The sequence below is a fragment of the Microcaecilia unicolor genome, chromosome 13 (assembly GCF_901765095.1).
Source record: "Microcaecilia unicolor chromosome 13, aMicUni1.1, whole genome shotgun sequence".
Taxonomy (NCBI): Eukaryota; Metazoa; Chordata; class Amphibia; order Gymnophiona; family Siphonopidae; genus Microcaecilia; species Microcaecilia unicolor.
The window spans coordinates 49,038,667-49,058,153 of NC_044043.1; the positions used below are offsets into that span (position 1 = coordinate 49,038,667).

At 46.7% G+C, this 19,487-nt stretch overlaps 1 protein-coding gene across 3 annotated transcripts in view; it reads right to left on the reverse strand.

Moving 5' to 3' along the window:
• MED13 (mediator complex subunit 13) overlaps positions 1-19,487 on the reverse strand; it is a 339,306-nt gene that overhangs the window by 213,387 nt on the left and 106,432 nt on the right. For 2 of the 3 annotated variants that reach the window (XR_003939897.1, XM_030185828.1), the window contains exon 5: positions 8,689-8,886. Coding sequence is in view for 2 of the 3 variants with exons in the window: in XM_030185828.1 (XP_030041688.1) it covers positions 8,689-8,886 (198 nt within the window). In the remaining variant the exon portion in view is untranslated. Of the gene's footprint in view, positions 1-8,688; positions 8,887-15,038; positions 15,121-19,487 lie in introns of all 3 variants that reach the window. The other variant, XM_030185830.1, reaches the window with a different exon arrangement.

Consider the following 19,487-nt stretch of genomic DNA (forward strand, 5'->3'; position numbering starts at 1 on the left):
AAATGTTCTTTTAATGGGTAAAGAACATGTAGACAAGTCCCAAGACAAAGAAAACTCAACAAAGGCTGTATTTCAGCTGGACAGCCTTCATCAGAAGAATCTTTCGAGACTCCACAAAACAGAATTTAATCCAACCGAAAATATCAAACACTGAATTAAACAAACTATCTGTAAGGGTACATTTGATCAACCAAAAACATCTAATCGCAATGGATCAAACCTGCAATTACATGAATTGATTGTATACCAGCAGTCCAAACCTGAATCATGTGCTTTGGACTGCTGGTATGCAGTAGGTTCATGTAAATGCAGGTTTATCCCATTGCAGATTAGGCATTTTATGTTGATCATATGTACCCTTAAGGTCAGTTTACTAATGAGGTGTTTGATATTTTCGGTCGGATTAAATTCTGTTTTGTGGAGTCTCGATACATTCTCCTGATGAAGGCTGTCCAGATGAAACACAGCCTGTTCTCTGTCTGGAACTTATATCTACACTAGTAAAAAAGGCCCGTTTCTGACACAAATGAAACGGGCGCTAGCAAGGTTTTCCTCGGAGTGTGTATGTTTGAAAGAGTGTGTGTGAGAGTGACTGTGTGAGAGAGAGTAAATGTGTGAGTGTGTGTGTGACAGAGAGAGAGTGAGGCTGGATGCAAGTGTGTCTGTGAGAGAGAGACTGTGTGTGTGAGAATGAGAGTGTGTGCCATGGGCCCCCCTCCCTCCCAGTTCCAGGGTCCCCCTCCCTCCGAGTTCCAGGGGACCGAGTTTCAGGTTCCCCCCTCCCTCCGAGTTTCAGGGTCATCATCTCTCCCTTCCAGTTCCAACACCCCTCCCTACGAATTTTAGAAGTCATCTTCACTTACAAAGTCTGGGTTATGGCGGCCGTCAGCAGCGGTAAAAGGCGTGCAGGCTCAGCACTTCTCTCTCTCAGCACCGGTCCCGCCCTCATTTCCTGTTATCTACATGTTCTTTGCCCATTAAAAGGAACTTTTCTGCAAAATTTGGTCATCTTGACATGCATCATCTTCCACTCTTGATCTGGTTTGCTTACATTTGTATAAGTGTTTGTTTTTTTCATCTTTGGACTTTTATTAAAGCTCACCACCATATGACCTTTATAATATATAATAGTGTTCTCTTGAGTCCTGAAGGGCTTCTATCTATGAAATGTTTATTATATAGCTTCATATATATTTTATCAAATTTGCTCTGATTGATCTTATGTGGTTTTCTGATGCAGATTATGTGGTTATAATCTATATATTTGCCTATGTCCAAGTCTAATTAACCTTTTTAAAATTGCCCCTGATGCAGGCAATCCTGTGCCAAAACATGTCGGGTTAATGGACATTTGACAAATGGACACCTGTATTCCCATCATCTGTTTTTATACCTACGTTTTATAATACATTAGTTTGAACCTACTACTTCATTCACTGCTTGCTCATCACTGTACAGTACTAATATTATGAACATAACATCTATGCTATCTGAATGCTTTAATGCAGTGATTTTCAACCCAGTCCTCAGGGACCACCTGGACAGTCAAGTTTTCAGGATACCCACAATGAATATGTATGAGATTCGCATGCAATGATGGAATTATATGCTAATACATCTCATGCATATTCATTACGGATATCCTGAAAACTCAACTGGTCAGGTGGTCCCTGATGACTGCATTCAAAACCACTTCTAATGTGTACCTTTTAAAGTGTTTCGTTTGTATTGTGCTCACATTGTATTTAGCATATGTTATATTAACATTCGTTGTCTATTTAGGAACTTTATTTGTATTGTGCTGATATTGTAAATATCATATCTGTGTCATATAAATGTTCCTTCGTGCTGTTTATTATGAAGTAGTATCTTCACCCTGCTGACATTTATCATATTAAAACAGTACAGCAGATATTTATATTTCTAGCACTATGTTATCCCTATTAAGATTCAATTTGCCTGTCTCTAATTTTACCTTTGATTATATTTATTTACATTTTACTAATGTTATGCTGTTAAAATTTTAAGTTTAGCTATACTTGCTGTACACCGCCATGAGTGAATCTATTCATAAAGGCAAATAATTCTTAACAAACTACAATAGAATGGTCAAAACTAATGCTAGGCAATCTGAAATAAATTTTACAATACTTTTTGCAGTAACACATATATGGATAGATCAGACTTGGCTCTGGAGAGTTGTGTGGGCCCTCTTGGGTCAGGTAGGATGGTAAAATTATGTATCATACCTGATAATTTTCTTTCCATTAATCATAGCTGATCAATCCATAGACTGGTGGGTTGTGTCCATCTACCAGCAGGTGGAGATAGAGAGCAAACTTTGCCTCCCTATATGTGGTCATGTGCTGCCGGAAACTCCTCAGTATGTCGATATCAAAGCTCCATCCGCAGGACTCAGCACTTAGAGAATTACACCCACAAAGGGACACTCTGCCCAGCTCACCACCGCCGAAACGGGGGAGGGGAATTAACCCAGCTCATCCCCACACAAGTGGGGGAGGGGAATCAGTCCAGCTCATCCCCGCGGAGCAGGGGAGGGACACCACCCCGCCGATGCGGGGGGATCTGGCTTATCCTGCAACCGCAACCGCGGGAGGAGCTGACTGACCCTAACACCGCCGAAGCGGGAGGGGTACAAAGCTGCCCTACAGCTGCACGAAGCGGGAGGGAGTGCCGGCAGAATTTAAGTCTCAATCCAGCCCCATAAAACGGAGGGGAGAGGAACGCAGCAGCTCACTGTAACACAAACTCGTCTCAACTCTTGAAGAATCCCAGTGAAAAAACTTGAACACGAAGTCCTCCTGAAGTAACTGAAGACTAAACTTGAACCTAAAATTCAACCAGAATATAAACAGTACAGATATCTGGGAGGGGCTATGGATTGATCAGCTATGATTAATGGAAAGAAAATTATCAGGTATGATACATAATTTTACCTTCCATATCATCATGCTGATCAATCCATAGACTGGTGGGATGTACCGAAGCAGTACTCACCCAGGGCGGGACATTGAAATCCCTGACCGCAACACTGAAGCTCCAAACCGGGCCTCCGCCCGAGCAGCCACAGTCAAGCGGTAATGTCTGGAGAAGGTATGGGCCGACGCCCAAGTTGCCGCCTTGCAAATCTCTTCCAAGGAGACGGACCCGGCCTCTGCCATCGAGGCCGCCTGAGCTCTAGTGGAGTGGGCCTTCAACTGAATAGGCGGCACCTTCCCCGCGGCCACATAAGCCGCTGCAATGGCTTCCTTGACCCATCTTGCCACTGTAGGCTTAGCAGCCTGCAGACCCTTACGAGGACCTGCAAACAGGACAAACAGATGATCCGACTTCCGGAAATCATTGGTCACTTCCAAGTATCTGATGATGACTCGTCTCACATCCAGATATTTGAGAGCAGAATACTCTTCTGGGTAGTCCTCCCTACGAAAGGAAGGGAGACAGAGCTGCTGACTCACATGGAAGCGAGAAACAATCTTGGGTAGGAAGGAAGGCACTGTGCGAATAGTCACTCCTGCCTCAGTGAACTGCAGAAAAAAGCTCTCGACAAGAGAGTGCCTGGAGCTCGGAAACTCTTCTGGCTGAAGTGATAGCCACCAAAAAGACTGCTTTCAACGTCAGGTCTTTCAGAGATGCCCTCGACAAGGGTTCAAAAGGCGGCTTTGTAAGGCTCTTAGCACCAGGTTGAGATTCCACGCAGGCACCACTGAGTGCAGAGGAGGGCGCAGGTGATTAACTCCCTTTAGGAAACGCACCACATCTGGCTGCAAAGCCAGGGAAGCACCCTTCAGGCGGCTCCTGAAGCAAGCCAGGGCCGCTACCTGGACTTTCAGGGAACTGAGCGACAGGCCTTTCTCCAGACCTTCTTGCAGGAACGCCAGCACTGAAGAAATTGGAGCAGTAATTGGAGAAAGTGACCCTGCTTCACACCATGCTGCAAAGGTACGCCAAACCCTGGCGTAAGCAGTAGAAGTAGAGCGCTTCCTCGCTCTCAGCAGAGTGGCGATGACCTTGTCTGAGAAGCCCTTCTTCCTCAGACTCTGCCGCTCAATAGCCAGGCCGTAAGACCAAAGGGGGAGGGATCCTCCATCACCACGGGACCCTGATGTAACAGGCCCTGCTCCACTGGCAGTCGCAAAGGTTCGTCCACTGAGAGCCTGATCAAGTCCGCATACCAGGGACGTCTGGGCCAATTCGGACCCACCAGGATTATCCGGCCCGGATGCTTTGCCACCCGGTCTAGCACCCTGCCCAACATGGGCCAGGGCGGGAACACATAGAGAAGCTCTTGTGTCGGCCACTGTAGGAGAAGAGCATCTACTCCCAGGGATCGAGGGTCCCGTCCTCTGCTGAAAAAGCGCGGCACTTGGCAATTGGCCGATGACGCCATCAGATCTAGGCTCGGCTGGCCCCAGCGCTTCGTGATGTCCAAGAACGCCTGAACAGATAGCTGCCACTCTCCGGGCTCCAAGGTATGGCGACTGAGAAAGTCCGCCTTGACATTCATGACTCCGGCAATGTGGGCCGCTGACAGCTGTTCCAGGTTCGCTTCCGCCCACTGGCATAGATTCATGGCCTCCTTGGCTAGAGGGGCGCTCTTGGTACCTCCCTGGCAGTTGACATAGGCCACAGCCGTGGCATTGTCCGACAGGACCCGTACAGGCTTCAACGCCAGTACCGGGATGAACTCCAAAAGCGCCAACCGAATGGCTCTGAGTTCCAGGAGGTTGATAGATCACTTTACCTCTGCAGGAGACCAGAGCCCCTGCGCTATCCTTCCCAAGCAGTGGGCTCCCCAGCCCGACAAAGAGGCGTCCGTCGTGACGACAATCCACTCCGGGGTCACCAGAGGCATTCCTGCAGACAACTTGTCTGTCTGCGTCGACCAGCTCAGCGCCTTGCGCACTGCTGGGTCCAAGGGAAGGCGCACAGCATAATCCTCCGACATCGGAGTCCAGCGCTGCAGCAGAGAGTGTTGTAGTGGTCTCATATGAGCCCTGGCCCAGGGCACTACTTCCATCGTGGCCGTCATAGAGCCCAACAGCTGCACATAGTCCCAAGCCCGAAGAGGAGAGGCTACTAGGAACTGGTCCATCTGAGCCTGAAGCTTGACAATCCGATTGTCTGGCAGGAACACTCTGCCCACTTGGGTGTCGAATCGAACTCCCAGATACTCCAGGGACTGAGTTGGGCGCAGCTGGCTTTCCTCCCAGTTGATGATCCACCCCAGGGAGCTCAAAAGAGCAACCACCCGGTTCACAGCTTTGCCACACTCTGCATAAGAGGGGGCTCGGATCAACCAGTCGTCCAGATAAGGATGGACTTGTACTCCTTCCTTCCTCAGGAAGGCCGCGATGACCACCATTACTTTGGAGAAGGTCCGCGGAGCAGTAGCCAACCCGAACGGGAGGGCTCTGAACTGGAAGTGTCAGCCCAGTACTGCAAAACGCAGAAAGCGTTGATGAGGAGGCCAGATAGGAATATGCAAGTACGCTTCCTTGATGTCCAAGGATGCCAGGAACTCTCCTGCCTGCACTGCCGCTATAACAGAGCGGAGGGTCTCCATGCGAAAGAGCCTGATTGACCCCTTGAGGTCGAGGATAGGCCGTACAGAACCTCCTTTCTTTGGTACCACAAAGTAAATGGAGTAACGTCCCTTGCCAAGCTGATTTTCTGGCACCGGAACGACCGCACCCAGGCGGATCAGATTGTCCAAGGTCTGCTGCACTGCCACAGCTTTGACCGGAGACTTGCAGGGAGAGAGTACAAACCCGTCTCCTAAGGGTCGGCAGAACTCTAGCTTGTAGCCGTCTCTGATGACTTCCAGCACTCAAGCATCTGAAGTTATTGTGATCCACTCGCCCAGAAACGAGGACAGCCGTCCTCCAATCTGCACTGGGGCGTGGACCAAGGCCCCGTCATTGGGTACGAGACCCTAGGGGAGGACCGGAGGGAGCACCTCCGGGACGGCGGTCTCTGCGAAAGGAATGCTGCTTGGGGGAGAATTTCCTCTTGAAGGAAGAGGGGGCAGAGGAGCCCGACCTGCCCGGGCGGTACCGACGGGCTTCCTGAAACCGTCCTCTGGAGGTACCGGGGCAAGCACTAGCCCGAGCCCTGACCTCTGGTAACCTCTTGCCCTTAGACGTGCCGAGATCGGTCACGATTTTGTCCAGCTCGACCCCAAAGAGCAGCTTGCCTTTAAAAGGCAATCTAGCCAGGCGGGATTTAGAGGTGTGGTCAGCAGACCTATGCTTCAGCCAAAGCCACCGCCGCGCAGAGATTGTCTGAGCCATGCCTTTAGCTGAGGCCCTCAAGACAACATACAGCAAGTCTGCCAAATAGGCTAAGCCCGATTCCAGGGCCGGCCAATCAGCCCTCAAGGAATGATCCGAGGGGAAGCCCGCTGCACCATAGTCAGGCACGCCCTGGCCACATAGGAGCCGCAAACTGAGGCCTGCAAACTTAAAGCAGCCGCCTCAAAGGATGACCTTAAGGCTGCCTCCAATCTTCTGTCTTGGGCGTTCTATAGGGCCGTGCCACCTTCCACCGGCAACGCCGTTTTCTTAGTCACCGCAGTGATTAAAGAAACCACGGTAGGCCACAGATAGGCCTCACGTTCACTTTCAGGCAAAGGATAGAGGCGGGACATAGCCCTAACCACTTTAAGGCTCGCTTCCGGGACATCCCACTGAGCCGAAATTAAGGTGTGCATGGCATCATGCACGTGGAAGGTTCTATGCGGGCGCTTCGTCCCCAGCATAATGGCAGAGCCAACAGGGGCTGAGGGAGAGACGTCCTCCGGAGAGGAAATCTTCAAAATGCCCATGGCCTGCATTAACAGGTTGGGCAAATCCTCTGAGCTAAAGAGCCGCGCTGCAGAGGGGTCATCCGCTCCATCCGAGCGGGGATCCGTCTTCTCCAAGGAATCCGCAAAGGACCGTTGGGAGAACTCAGATACGCTGCCCTCATCTACATCGGAGGAGACAAAGTCCTCCAAGGCCTGGGAATCAACCCGAGGGCGTTTACCTCCGGGGGCCTCAACCTCTTTACCAGACGAGGGAGCAGGGGCAGCGTTTTGCATAAGGAAGGCCTGATGCAGCAGCAAAACAAACTCGGGGGAGAAACCCCGCATACTGTGCACTTCCACAGCCTGGGCTACAGCCCTAGAAGCACCCTCAACCGGCGCTCGCAAGAGCGGGGGAGAGACATGCTGCGCATCCAAGATGGCGTCCGGCGCGACACTCCGCGAAGGAGCCGCGCGGGAAGAACGGCGCTTAACTTTAGCCGCTTTTGTGCCGTCGCCCAAATTAAGGGCGTTCATGGCATCAATGTCTCCCAACTCAAGGGCGGCCCAAGAAGCTGTCCGAGCCGCGTGGCCGGCCAATATGGCGGAGGCGAGCCGCGGGGGCGTTTATGGCGGGAAAAACCGCCACACCGGAGGAAGGACCGGGACACTCATCGGTCACGAAACTGTCACCAAACAAGGGCGAATCAGACTTTAAGACCCCCGCATCCCCTCTGGAAGCGCACACGCGATCCGGGGAGCGACTCTTTGCGCCCTCGCCCTCCGACGCTATAGGCCACGTGGAGACCAATCGGGGAACCCCCTGCCCGCTATAAAAGGTAAAAATTACCTGCTGTCCGCTCCGAGCTGTAACGACCTGGTGTCCCAGTGAGTAGCTGCAATAAACGTTTAAATAAACGTCGAAATAAACGCCTTTAAGGACGTTCAAAAATTTTTTTTTTTTTTAAACGGAGCCAGCGGGAGGGGGGAGAAAAGGAGGGACCTGGCGCCACCAGGTTTGCACTTGCTCAAGAAGAGCCCTCAACCCCAGGCACTCAACAAAACCTAAAAATTAGGCTTGGAGGCCTAGCCAGAGCTGCTGCTGTGTGTGACCACCACCTGCTGAGATAGAGAACATACTGAGGAGTTTCCGGCAGCACATGACCACATATAGGGAGGCAAAGTTTGCTCTCTATCTCCACCTGCTGGTAGATGGACACAACCCACCAGTCTATGTGATTGATCAGCATGATGATATGGAATATTTATTTGTTCTTATAGCCCACATTATCTGAGTGAATTCCTTCAAAAGGCGGTAAATAAATCCTAATAAATACAATAATGTCAGTTCATTGTGGCTTATATTTGATGAAATACAACTTCATTTACAATATACTGAATAAAGATACAATTAACAAGAGTCAGTCAAATACATAATTCTCCTATTTTACAATTTTTTAAAGATACGTTTTCAGTTTTTTGCGAAATAGTAATTAATGCATCTTAGTTCCTCGGGAATTTTATTCCACCATTTGGATCCCAAGTAACTTAGAGCTGCTGTGTCTGCCAACTTGTAGGTTATGTTCTTGCAACTAGGGAATTGGAGAAGCAGATAATGAATGGAGAAAGTAACCGTTACTGAAGGTCAAAGAACTGCCACTATAATAGTTGGGACAGGCGAAGAGATGGATAAAATGAAGGGAAAACCCTTGACAGCTGAAAATGAAGGCTCAAGGCACCACAGACCCAGCTCCAATGGAAGCTCTACAGAATAAGCATACCAGGATGCAAAAGTAGTACATGAATAATATCTGCATAGCAGGAATTACAATTTTTATGTTAAAAAAAATCACTATTTCATAAAATATTAGATTGTCACTTACCAACAAGGACTTCCACTGCAGCTAGAGAGTCATCTTCCCAGTCCATCTCCTCCAGCTTTTCCTCTAAACCTTCCTTCTTGCCAGATGTGATAGGATAAAACTGTTTCCATTCACTAATTAATTTCTTGGTGGATGAATCAGACAACTTGAAGGACTGACCTGTTAGAGTGCCATTTAACCCAAATGGGCTTAATATAACTAAAAAAAAACACACACACACAAAAAAGATTTTAGTATAAAACCTTTGAGCACAGGCTTTCATCTGTCAGCTGAAGAATGCTGATGAACTTCTTATACAACCTATTTATTTTGTTTGAGAACTTAGCTACAGTAATGTGAAAACCTCCCTCCCCCATTTTCCCCTATTGTGTGTGTGTATACACATATACATACAGTGGGGGAAATAAGTATTTGATCCCTTGCTGATTTTGTAAGTTTGCCCACTGACAAAGACATGAGCAGCCCATAATTGAAGGGTAGGTTATTGGTAACAGTGAGAGATAGCACATCACAAATTAAATCCGGAAAATCACATTGTGGAAAGTATATGAATTTATTTGCATTCTGCAGAGGGAAATAAGTATTTGATCCCCCACCAACCAGTAAGAGATCTGGCCCCTACAGACCAGGTAGATGCTCCAAATCAACTCGTTACCTGCATGACAGACAGCTGTCGGCAATGGTCACCTGTATGAAAGACACCTGTCCACAGACTCAGTGAATCAGTCAGACTCTAACCTCTACAAAATGGCCAAGAGCAAGGAGCTGTCTAAGGATGTCAGGGACAAGATCATACACCTGCACAAGGCTGGAATGGGCTACAAAACCATCAGTAAGACGCTGGGCGAGAAGGAGACAACTGTTGGTGCCATAGTAAGAAAATGGAAGAAGTACAAAATGACTGTCAATCGACAAAGATCTGGGGCTCCACGCAAAATCTCACCTCGTGGGGTATCCTTGATCATGAGGAAGGTTAGAAATCAGCCTACAACTACAAGGGGGGAACTTGTCAATGATCTCAAGGCAGCTGGGACCACTGTCACCACGAAAACCATTGGTAACACATTACGACATAACGGATTGCAATCCTGCAGTGCCCGCAAGGTCCCCCTGCTCCGGAAGGCACATGTGACGGCCCGTCTGAAGTTTGCCAGTGAACACCTGGATGATGCCGAGAGTGATTGGGAGAAGGTGCTGTGGTCAGATGAGACAAAAATTGAGCTCTTTGGCATGAACTCAACTCGCCGTGTTTGGAGGAAGAGAAATGCTGCCTATGACCCAAAGAACACCGTCCCCACTGTCAAGCATGGAGGTGGAAATGTTATGTTTTGGGGGTGTTTCTCTGCTAAGGGCACAGGACTACTTCACCGCATCAATGGGAGAATGGATGGGGCCATGTACCGTACAATTCTGAGTGACAACCTCCTTCCCTCCGCCAGGGCCTTAAAAATGGGTCGTGGCTGGGTCTTCCAGCACGACAATGACCCAAAACATACAGCCAAGGCAACAAAGGAGTGGCTCAGGAAGAAGCACATTAGGGTCATGGAGTGGCCTAGCCAGTCACCAGACCTTAATCCCATTGAAAACTTATGGAGGGAGCTGAAGCTGCGAGTTGCCAAGCGACAGCCCAGAACTCTTAATGATTTAGAGATGATCTGCAAAGAGGAGTGGACCAAAATTCCTCCTGACATGTGTGCAAACCTCATCATCAACTACAGAAGACGTCTGACCGCTGTGCTTGCCAACAAGGGTTTTGCCACCAAGTATTAGGTCTTGTTTGCCAGAGGGATTAAATACTTATTTCCCTCTGCAGAATGCAAATAAATTCATATACTTTCCACAATGTGATTTTCCGGATTTAATTTGTGATGTGCTATCTCTCACTGTTACCAATAACCTATCCTTCAATTATGGGCTGCTCATGTCTTTGTCAGTGGGCAAACTTACAAAATCAGCAAGGGATCAAATACTTATTTCCCCCACTGTATGTCACTATGAATGGTTTCTGATTTTTAAAACACACAGTTTTTAAAATGATTACGTCTTTTAAGTAACAAAATTATTCAACACCCATATTTACCCATGTGAAAAAGTAACTGCCTCAAACTTAATAGCTTTTAGCAGCAATAACTACAACTAGGGCCGTATTTTAAATACCAGTCAGTTCTGTGATTAATGCATTAATCACAATTTTAAAAATTTATCACATTGCAATGTCTCATGTCTCCTCTGAAACATCTCTTCTGCCCTCTTCCACTCCCAACCCCTGTGTACAGAGGTACAATCCAACATCTTTCCCCAATCCGTGATTCATCACCCATCCCCGTCGGTCTGCCTTAAAGGTAGTCTTCTGTTGATCCTTGCCAGCAACAGCGTTGCAGATATGCTGCTTCAGTATAATCTGAAACTGTCTCTGGCCTGTCCTGCCTTCTTCAACATCACTTCCTGTTTCTGTATGTGCAGGATGGGTCAGAGAGAAAGCTTCAGAGCAGCCCACAGGCAGCATTGTCTGCAATGCTGACATTCTGGGGGACCAACAGAAGACCACCTTTAAAAGTAGACCAGGAGAGGAGAGGCGGGGGGGGGGGGGGGTGGCAGTGAGTTGCAGACTTGCAATCACAAGCAGAACTGGAGGGGGGCACTGACAGAAGCCACGAGAAGAGCTTGGTGCTACTCACCACCAAGTTTGTGCTCATGTGGTTAGAGAGGAGGGAAGAGAGATAATGGACAGAAAGTGACAATGGACCTGGGGAAGAAAAAAAGGGAGGGAGGGGGGAGGGAGGGGGGAGGGAGATTATCAGTCATTTAGGGAAGGGATTTGATATATTGCCTTTCTGTGGTTAACATATTATATACAGGTACTTATTTTGTACCGCAGGCAATGGAGGATTAGGTAGCTTGCCCAGAGTCACAAGGAGCTGCAGTGGGAAATAAAATACCTTTAACTGTGCAATTAAAATTTTTAAATCAAAATGCAACCCTAATTGCAACCAAATGCTTCCTATAAATTTGATATTAGTCTTACACTGCAGTTGAGGATTCTTACCCCACTATTCTTTGCAGTTAAGGATTCTTACCCCACTTTTCTTTGCAGAACTGCTTTAATTCACACACATTCAGAGTATTTTATGCATGAACCATTCACTTCAGGTCCTGCCATAGCATCTTTATTTGGTTCAAATCAGTGTTTTAACTAGGCTAATCCAAACTTCAATTTTACTTCTCCTCAAGCATTCAGATGTAAGCTTGGTTTTGTATTTTGGATCACTGTCCTGTTGTATAACCTAATTATGATTCAGCTCAAAGACAGATCAGACATTCTCCTTAAGAACTGTATTCATTGTTCTTTCAATAATGGCAAGATTTCAGGTCCTGAGGCAGCAAAGCATCCCATCACCATCACACTATCACCACCATATGTTTGGCTGATTGCATGATGTTCTTATTGTAGAATGCTGTATTTGCTTTACGCCAAACATAATGGGACCTGTATTGCCCAAAGATTTTCACTTTTGTCTATCCATAAAACATTATCTCAAAAGGCTTGGAGATCATCCATGTGCGTGTGTTTGTGCAAATTAAGATAAGTACTGATTTTACTCTTGGATAGCAGTGGTTCCCACCTTGCTACTCTCCCGTGAATCCCATTTTTGCCCAGTCTCTTTTTGTGGTGTTATGAACACTAACCTTAGCTGAGGCTAAACAAGCCTGCAGTTATTTGAATGTTCTTCTGTGAAGTTTAGTGACTGCCTAGATGAGTTGTCACTATACCCTTAGAATATTTTTCACAGGCCAGTCACTCATGGGACTGTTCCAAGTTTTCACCGTTTGGAGATCATGGTTTTCACTGTGGTTCGGTGGAGTCCAAGAGCTTTAGAAATGGCTTTGTTACCTTTTCCAGACTCATACATTTGAACAACTTTTTTCTCATCTCTTCTGGAATTTCCTTTAAATCATGGCATAATGTTCTTATAGAAACTGTGTGACTTCATTCTCATGATAAACATCAATATATAGTTAGATTTAGACTCAAGAGGGATGGCTACAATCAAGCCTGGCTGTGTTCAACCGGTTGAATCTAATTATCAATTAAATCTGGTCATTTGGTTAATTAACTAAGGGGGCAGTTAATTTTTCACAGGGGTGATATGGGTGTTGGATGATTTTTGCTCATTAAATAAACAAAGTAATGTAAAAATTGTTATAGGTTTACTCAGGTTCCCTTTGTCTAATAATTAGATTTTGTTTAAAGATCTGAAACCATTCAGTGTGACATGTAACAAGGTAAATTGGAGAGGGGGGTGTTTTTTCACAACACTATCTCCCAAGTATGGCACCATTTTGTCAATAAGTAATATTACACTGAAAAACTACTTAGTAAGGGTCTGCTGTTCTGAGCTAGACCTGCCTCAATACAGTCAAGTGTAACAAGATATAATTATTTTTCCACAATTAGATCCTCAACAGCAGACAAGAAAAAAAGTTATTTTTTTTATATATTGCTATTGGCAAAGAGAGCATTTTGGTCCAATGAAGACAAGAGTCTTCATCTACAGTAATGCAATGGCTGGACCTAGTACATATGCAATGATCATACTGGGGTGGTATAGAGCTGGTTGGAAAGTTTACCTCTCCATGATCAATTTACATATCCTCAAAACCCCACTACTACTATGTTTACTACAACTTGTAACATTCTCCTTCAAGACTTTGTAATTCTATTTACTATGTAAGCTGCATTGAACCTGCTATGTGTGGGAAAGCGCGGGGTACAAATGTAATTAATAACAATGATCCATGAAGGTAAAGTTTCATAACATTTGGGAGCCAGCGTGGTTGGCCATGTCTCATTGGGCATACAGTTGGGTAAATATTGGCCAGGGTCGTACAGGATGGTTGGGAGAAGGTTTATTTTTCTTCTAAGTCTGATGTAGGAAACACCACTGGATTTGGTTTATATTTTAATTTGAGATGGGATAAAGGAATGGGTGGGGTGGGAGGGGGAAGGATATAAAAAAAAAAAAAAAGACAAATGATCCGTTATGTTTCTTGTTCATTTATTTTTTCATTGCTGTAATAGTTGTGGCTATTGGACTAGTTACACTGTATTCGATAATGTTGACTTCTAGACTTCATGTCATCACTTTTGGCTGTTAATAAAAATGTTTTTGGTGCACATTTCTCCCAGGTGTACAGTAATAGTATACCAGGCTTCTAGCTTTCAGCCACCCATCAAGCCTAAGGGAAGTATAGTGCTGCAGGCAGTGTGGACTTCTTGCAGAAACACAGCTATGTTCGTAGTTGTTGCTATAGACATCAGCAATTCAAAATAAGTCTGTGCTATCTGCAATTCCTCTTGGGTTCAGACTGCTAAATGAAAATATTTGAAATCCAGAAGGTAAGTAGATCACATATCCCCTACATACACTGTCCCCCTTTCCAACACTCTCTCCTACTTCAACTTGTCCCCCTTCAACATTCTCTCTCAGCTCAGCTCACCCTCCTACTTTCACATCGTGTTACCTCCTTCAGTTCTTCACCTCACACCATGCCCCCTTACTAAATCTCCAGCTCACCTACTCTTCTACACATCCCCCTACTTTGTTGTCCCCCATACACACACCTCTACTTTCTGCCCAGTTCATCTCCCCTTCCGTCTCCAGCTATTCTCCCATACACATTCATCTCCACCCCAGATCTGTTCTTCCAGTCAACCCCTTACACTCTATGTCCCCAGTTCTTCCCCATCCCTGTCTGCACACACATCCCCTCCTTGTCTCCTCTTATCTCCCCTTCCATATATGTTCTACTTTTCTAGTGCTTTCACTCCCATTTTTGCTTGGTCCCTTGCTCTCCCTGTACCTTCCTCAACTTCTTTTGCCTTATTGCCATCTCTCCCAGCATTACTGTCACTGGATGACCTGACTCTGCAGTGGCTTTCCTACCTGACTTTCAAACTCAGCTGCTGTGATGGCTTTCATGCATCACGTTGCTATTGCAGCATGTGATCAACATGGTCCTAGTAAGACCACTACAGGACTTTCTGTACCCACTCTGACCACCCACATGCTGGAAGAGCTGTACATGGTATAGAAAGGCTGCATAGCTGCCTTGCTTGAACAAAGACTCCACCTTTCTAGCTGAAGGCAAATTCTGCACCCAGGAGAATTCTGTACAAATTCTGCACTGCACAATTGTGCAGAATTCCCTCAGTAATAACTTGTATATTGTTTAAGTAAACCCACACTATCCTGAATCATCACTCACCTGCCAAAGATGCATATAGCCTTGCAGTAATGAAGCTTATATCCATCTTCTATAAGTACTCTAAAGGAAAAACTAGTTCTTACCTGCTAATTTATTTTCCTTGAGTTCTGCTAGACCAGTCCAGATTAGTGAGTTATGCTCCCCAGCCAGCAAATGGAGGCAGACCTGACATGTCAGTAACAAAATCACCAGTGTAAGGAGTGGTGTTGGCCTGAAACTTACCAGCATACTACTGTCAAAGCACATCTGCAACACTTGAACAACATTATAGACCAATCTTTCAGTTCAACACAGATCAACATTATAGATTAACATTCAGCCTTCCTGCCCCCTTAGTGCTGTGAAACCTTTCCTGGAACCACCATCAGAATAATCCTGAGAGGTTCCCACCTTGCCACAAGCTGATACTGAGATAACTCCAGCTGCAGGTTTCACAGGTGGGTCCTGAACTAGTTTAGTAGGACTGAAGCAAGCAAATTAGCAGGCAAGAAGAACAAATCTTATCTTCCTTACCATCAAGCCAGACCAGTCCAAATGGGTGGAATATACTAACACACCAAAGCCCTGGGCAGGAGGTAGAACCCTCTGAACAACCCTCTCTATGGTACCATCCCCCTCATCCCAGAAATCTATCCAGCAATACTTAAGCCAAAAAGGGTTGGGGGGAGGGGAGAATGAGACACTGATTAAGCTGGTGGCCAGCCTTCAGCCTCATGCAATACAGACCTGGGCTAAGTGGAAGTTACCTTAATATAGTAACATAGTAAATGATAAAAGGTGTTGCCTAACCAACCACAAGGCACGACAAACCTAAGGAACTCTTTGTCCAAACCCATACAGTGAGGAGTCAGAGTTTCACTTCTTTGCTAAGGTATAGAACTTCAGAACTGTTCCACCCATATGTTGTCTGCCAAACACAGCAAAAACATAAAAAACAACTCAACTACCAAAAGAAAGTAAACCACCACTTTGAGGTACATAAGCAACCTTAAAACCAAACCCAAATCTAAAAAGAGTATGGTTACCACCACAAGCAAATGCCAGTTTCACAAGACACCACTGCCAGGACCCAGACAAGATTTCCACAGAGAGCCAGCCTATCAAATTATGCCTAGCTACAGCAGCAGCTCTTCATTTTCAGGCAACTCAAGAACCAGCTCCACAAATCATCTGATCACATTAGTGCATGAATTCTTAGAAAGGAACCAGGAGAACAGAACAGGAGGAGGGGCTAGAGGCTGAAAAGGCCAGGCCTGCCAAAGAACTAAGCAAGCCTGGGATACCATGAATCTGAGATCTACTTCGTGAAGGGGGGGGGGGGAAGAGAGAGAAGAAAAGTGAAGTACCATCCCTAACTGGCACCCTTCAGGCTCCCAGCAGGAATATGCAACAGGAGATAGAAGTCAAGACAGTTCTGGCTATACAAGGATATCCAACTGCCTGGCACCTGCCTCCCCCCCACCCCACCTTTGGTCAACTGATGTTCTATGACTCCTGTGAGCTGAAAAGACCTGCCCTCAGAGGTGAACAAAAGAGTAGCCATACTGAGTAAGACCAATGGTTCATCTAGCCCAGTATCCCATTTTCAATAGTGGCCAAGTCAGGCCACAAGTACCTGGCAGAAACCCAAATTGTGGTAACATTCCATGCTACAAATCCCAGGGCAAGCAGTAACTTCCCACATCTCTCAATAGCAGACTATGGACGTTTCCTCCAAGAACTTGTCCAAAATGTTATTAAACCCAGATATGCTAACCGCTGTTACCACATTCTCCAGCAAAGAGTTCCAGAGCTTAACTATTCATTGAGTGAAAAAATATTTCCTCTTATTTGTTTTAAAAGTATTTCCATGTAAAAGGTCACATGATGCTAGGCTAGGGGGAGGACGCCGCACGTCGTTGCTCCGTGGACCCTCGAATAACATCTGCCCATAGCGGCATCAAAAACCGGGGGAAAACCCTGAGAAATTGTATGCAGAACAGTGGGAACCTCTCGACAGCAAAACCCAGCCAAAACCGTTGCGGAAATCGAGTCGGAATGACTACAAAAGCGAGCCGCAAAGAAGGAACGAGGAGCCGCGTGGGAAATGGCAAGATGGCCGACGCAGGCTCCTCCGGTGAATCGCCGAGCTCGATCTGGGCGGCAGAGATTGCAGGAGAAGTTGAGAGTCTCCTAGAAGTGTCAGTAGAGAAAAAGTTGCACGGATTTCGGATCAAATTGAGAAGCTGGATTGTAAAATGGAGGGACTGAAATCCGATTTATCAGGCTTCCAGCAGCGCTTATCCGACGTAGAGGACCAGAGCATACAGCATGAAACCCAGCAGAAAGAAATGCTAAAGAGGATGGAAAGCCTAGAGTCTAAAATTGAAGACTTAGAAAACCACTCGCGCCGTAACAACTTAAGACTTGTGGGGCTGCCGGAGTCCATTAGAGACGTGGACCTCCGGCAGTTCTTGGAGAAGTGGTTGCCCCAGGTGTTAAATCTGAAGCAGATGGAGAATGGTTTAAAGATTGAGCGGGCACACCGACTCGGGTTAAATAGACAAGGGAAGGACAGACCGAGAGTAGTGATCTGCAGAGTCCTGAATTATACCCACAAGCAGGACATTTTACATACATGGCGCCAGCGGGGTAAGATCCAGTATAAAGAGGCCACGGTGCTGTGTTTTCAAGACTTTTCAGCAGCGGTGGCAGCTCAACGCAGACAATTTACGGAGGTCTGCAAGCAACTCTATGAGAGGCAAGCATGCTTTGCATTACTACTACTACTACTATTTAGCATTTCTATAGCGCTACAAGGCGTACGCAGCGCTGTACAAACATAGAAGACATTACTTTTTCCCACCAAGCTGCGCATACAGTTTTTGAAGGCAAGCCTTATTTCTTTACGTCCCCTGTGGAGGCGAAGCAGTTTGTGAAGCGAATGGAAGGCACCGTGGCAGACAGCGGTGAAATGGAGGCTGCCGGTAATCGCCCAGAACAGCGCTCTGCAGGGAGACGTGTGATAAGAGAAGAACATGCGATACCAGGTGAAGACCGCTGAGAGGTAGTGTAAAATGCAGCAGTGGACAGTAAATCGAAGGGGTTGACTACTGTATTTGGGAGGTGGGCAAGAGAAAGAACCATAGGTTAATTGCTCATGGGAAAAGAATTTTTTGGAGATGGGGTGATAACAGTTATATTGTTCTATGATGTCGCTGAGAGAGGGGAGGGGCATGGGCGTGACCATTTCTCAAGTGAGGACACAGTCTCAGTTTTCGGGAGGGAAGGGAGGTGGGGGGGGGGGGAAGGGTGAGGGGAAGATGGGTGGGGAATATGAGGGTGAGCCTACATATATTGTGTGCTGGATGTTATTTGTGTTTATTTTATTGTTTTTCTCCTCAGAGCAGAAAGGAGTGCGTGTTGTAGAGTACAATGCTCTAAACAGGGTTGTGAAAGGGGGCTGCACCCAGGGGCTGGGGGGTGCGACCTCACAATGAAGGTTAAAAGATCAAAATTTAAGACAGACCTGCAGATGGATGAGACCGATTAAGCTAGTGTCCTGAAATGTGGGGGGGGGAGGGGGGGGGAATATCCTCGCCCATTAAGCGCACAAAGGTTTGCAAGCTCTAAGGCGACATAAAGCAGATCTTGCGTTTTTGCAGGAGACACACTTGACCACTCAGGAACATAATAAATTCCAGAAGGGCTGGGTAGAACACGTAGTGGGATCCCGGCGGCAGGCAAGAAAGGGGGAGTAATGATATTGATACGCAAAGGCCTGCAGGCTCAGGTTAAGCGTGTTAAGCGGGATGCAGAGGGGAGATATGTTCTGGCTGAAGTGGAGATGGGGCATATTGGGTATATTTTATGCAATGTGTATGCACCCAATGTGTTTGATCGTAAATTTCACCGAACCCTCATAGAGCTGCTGGGTCCTTACCAGGGGAGTAATGTGATCTTGGGAGGGGATTTCAATCTGGTGTATGATGCTCAGATGAATAAGACAGGTCCCTTAGCATCCGGTCGGGTTCAGGGGGTGGGGGGACTACCCTTCCTCTGCTCCACACTGGACTTGATCGATGTGTGGAGAGTGCTACACCCAAATATGAGGGACTATACACACCTGTCAAGGGCGCATCTCACACAATCACGTATTGATTACTTCTTCATCTCTAGAAATCTCTTTCTAAAAGTAACAGCAGCAAAGATAGGGCCGTGTGAGGTGTCAGACCATTCCATCATCTGGATACAGTTGCAGGGATCAAGGGATGGGGGAGGAGGGGGAGGCTGGATATTTCCCTTTGAGTTATTTTAGGACCCACAATTTAAAGCCTATATAAGTGAAAAATGGAGGGAGTATGCGGACCATAATAAGCAACATCAGTGCCAACCCAGTTTGTATTGGGAAACATCCAAGGCGGTGATACGGGGAGAGATAATTGCATACAGAGCTCGAGCTAAGAAGAGATCATCAGATTGGAGAAAGAAGTCCATTCTCAGAGGGCTATGTGTGGGGCGCCCATGACACCAGAGGAGAAAGGAGCACTATT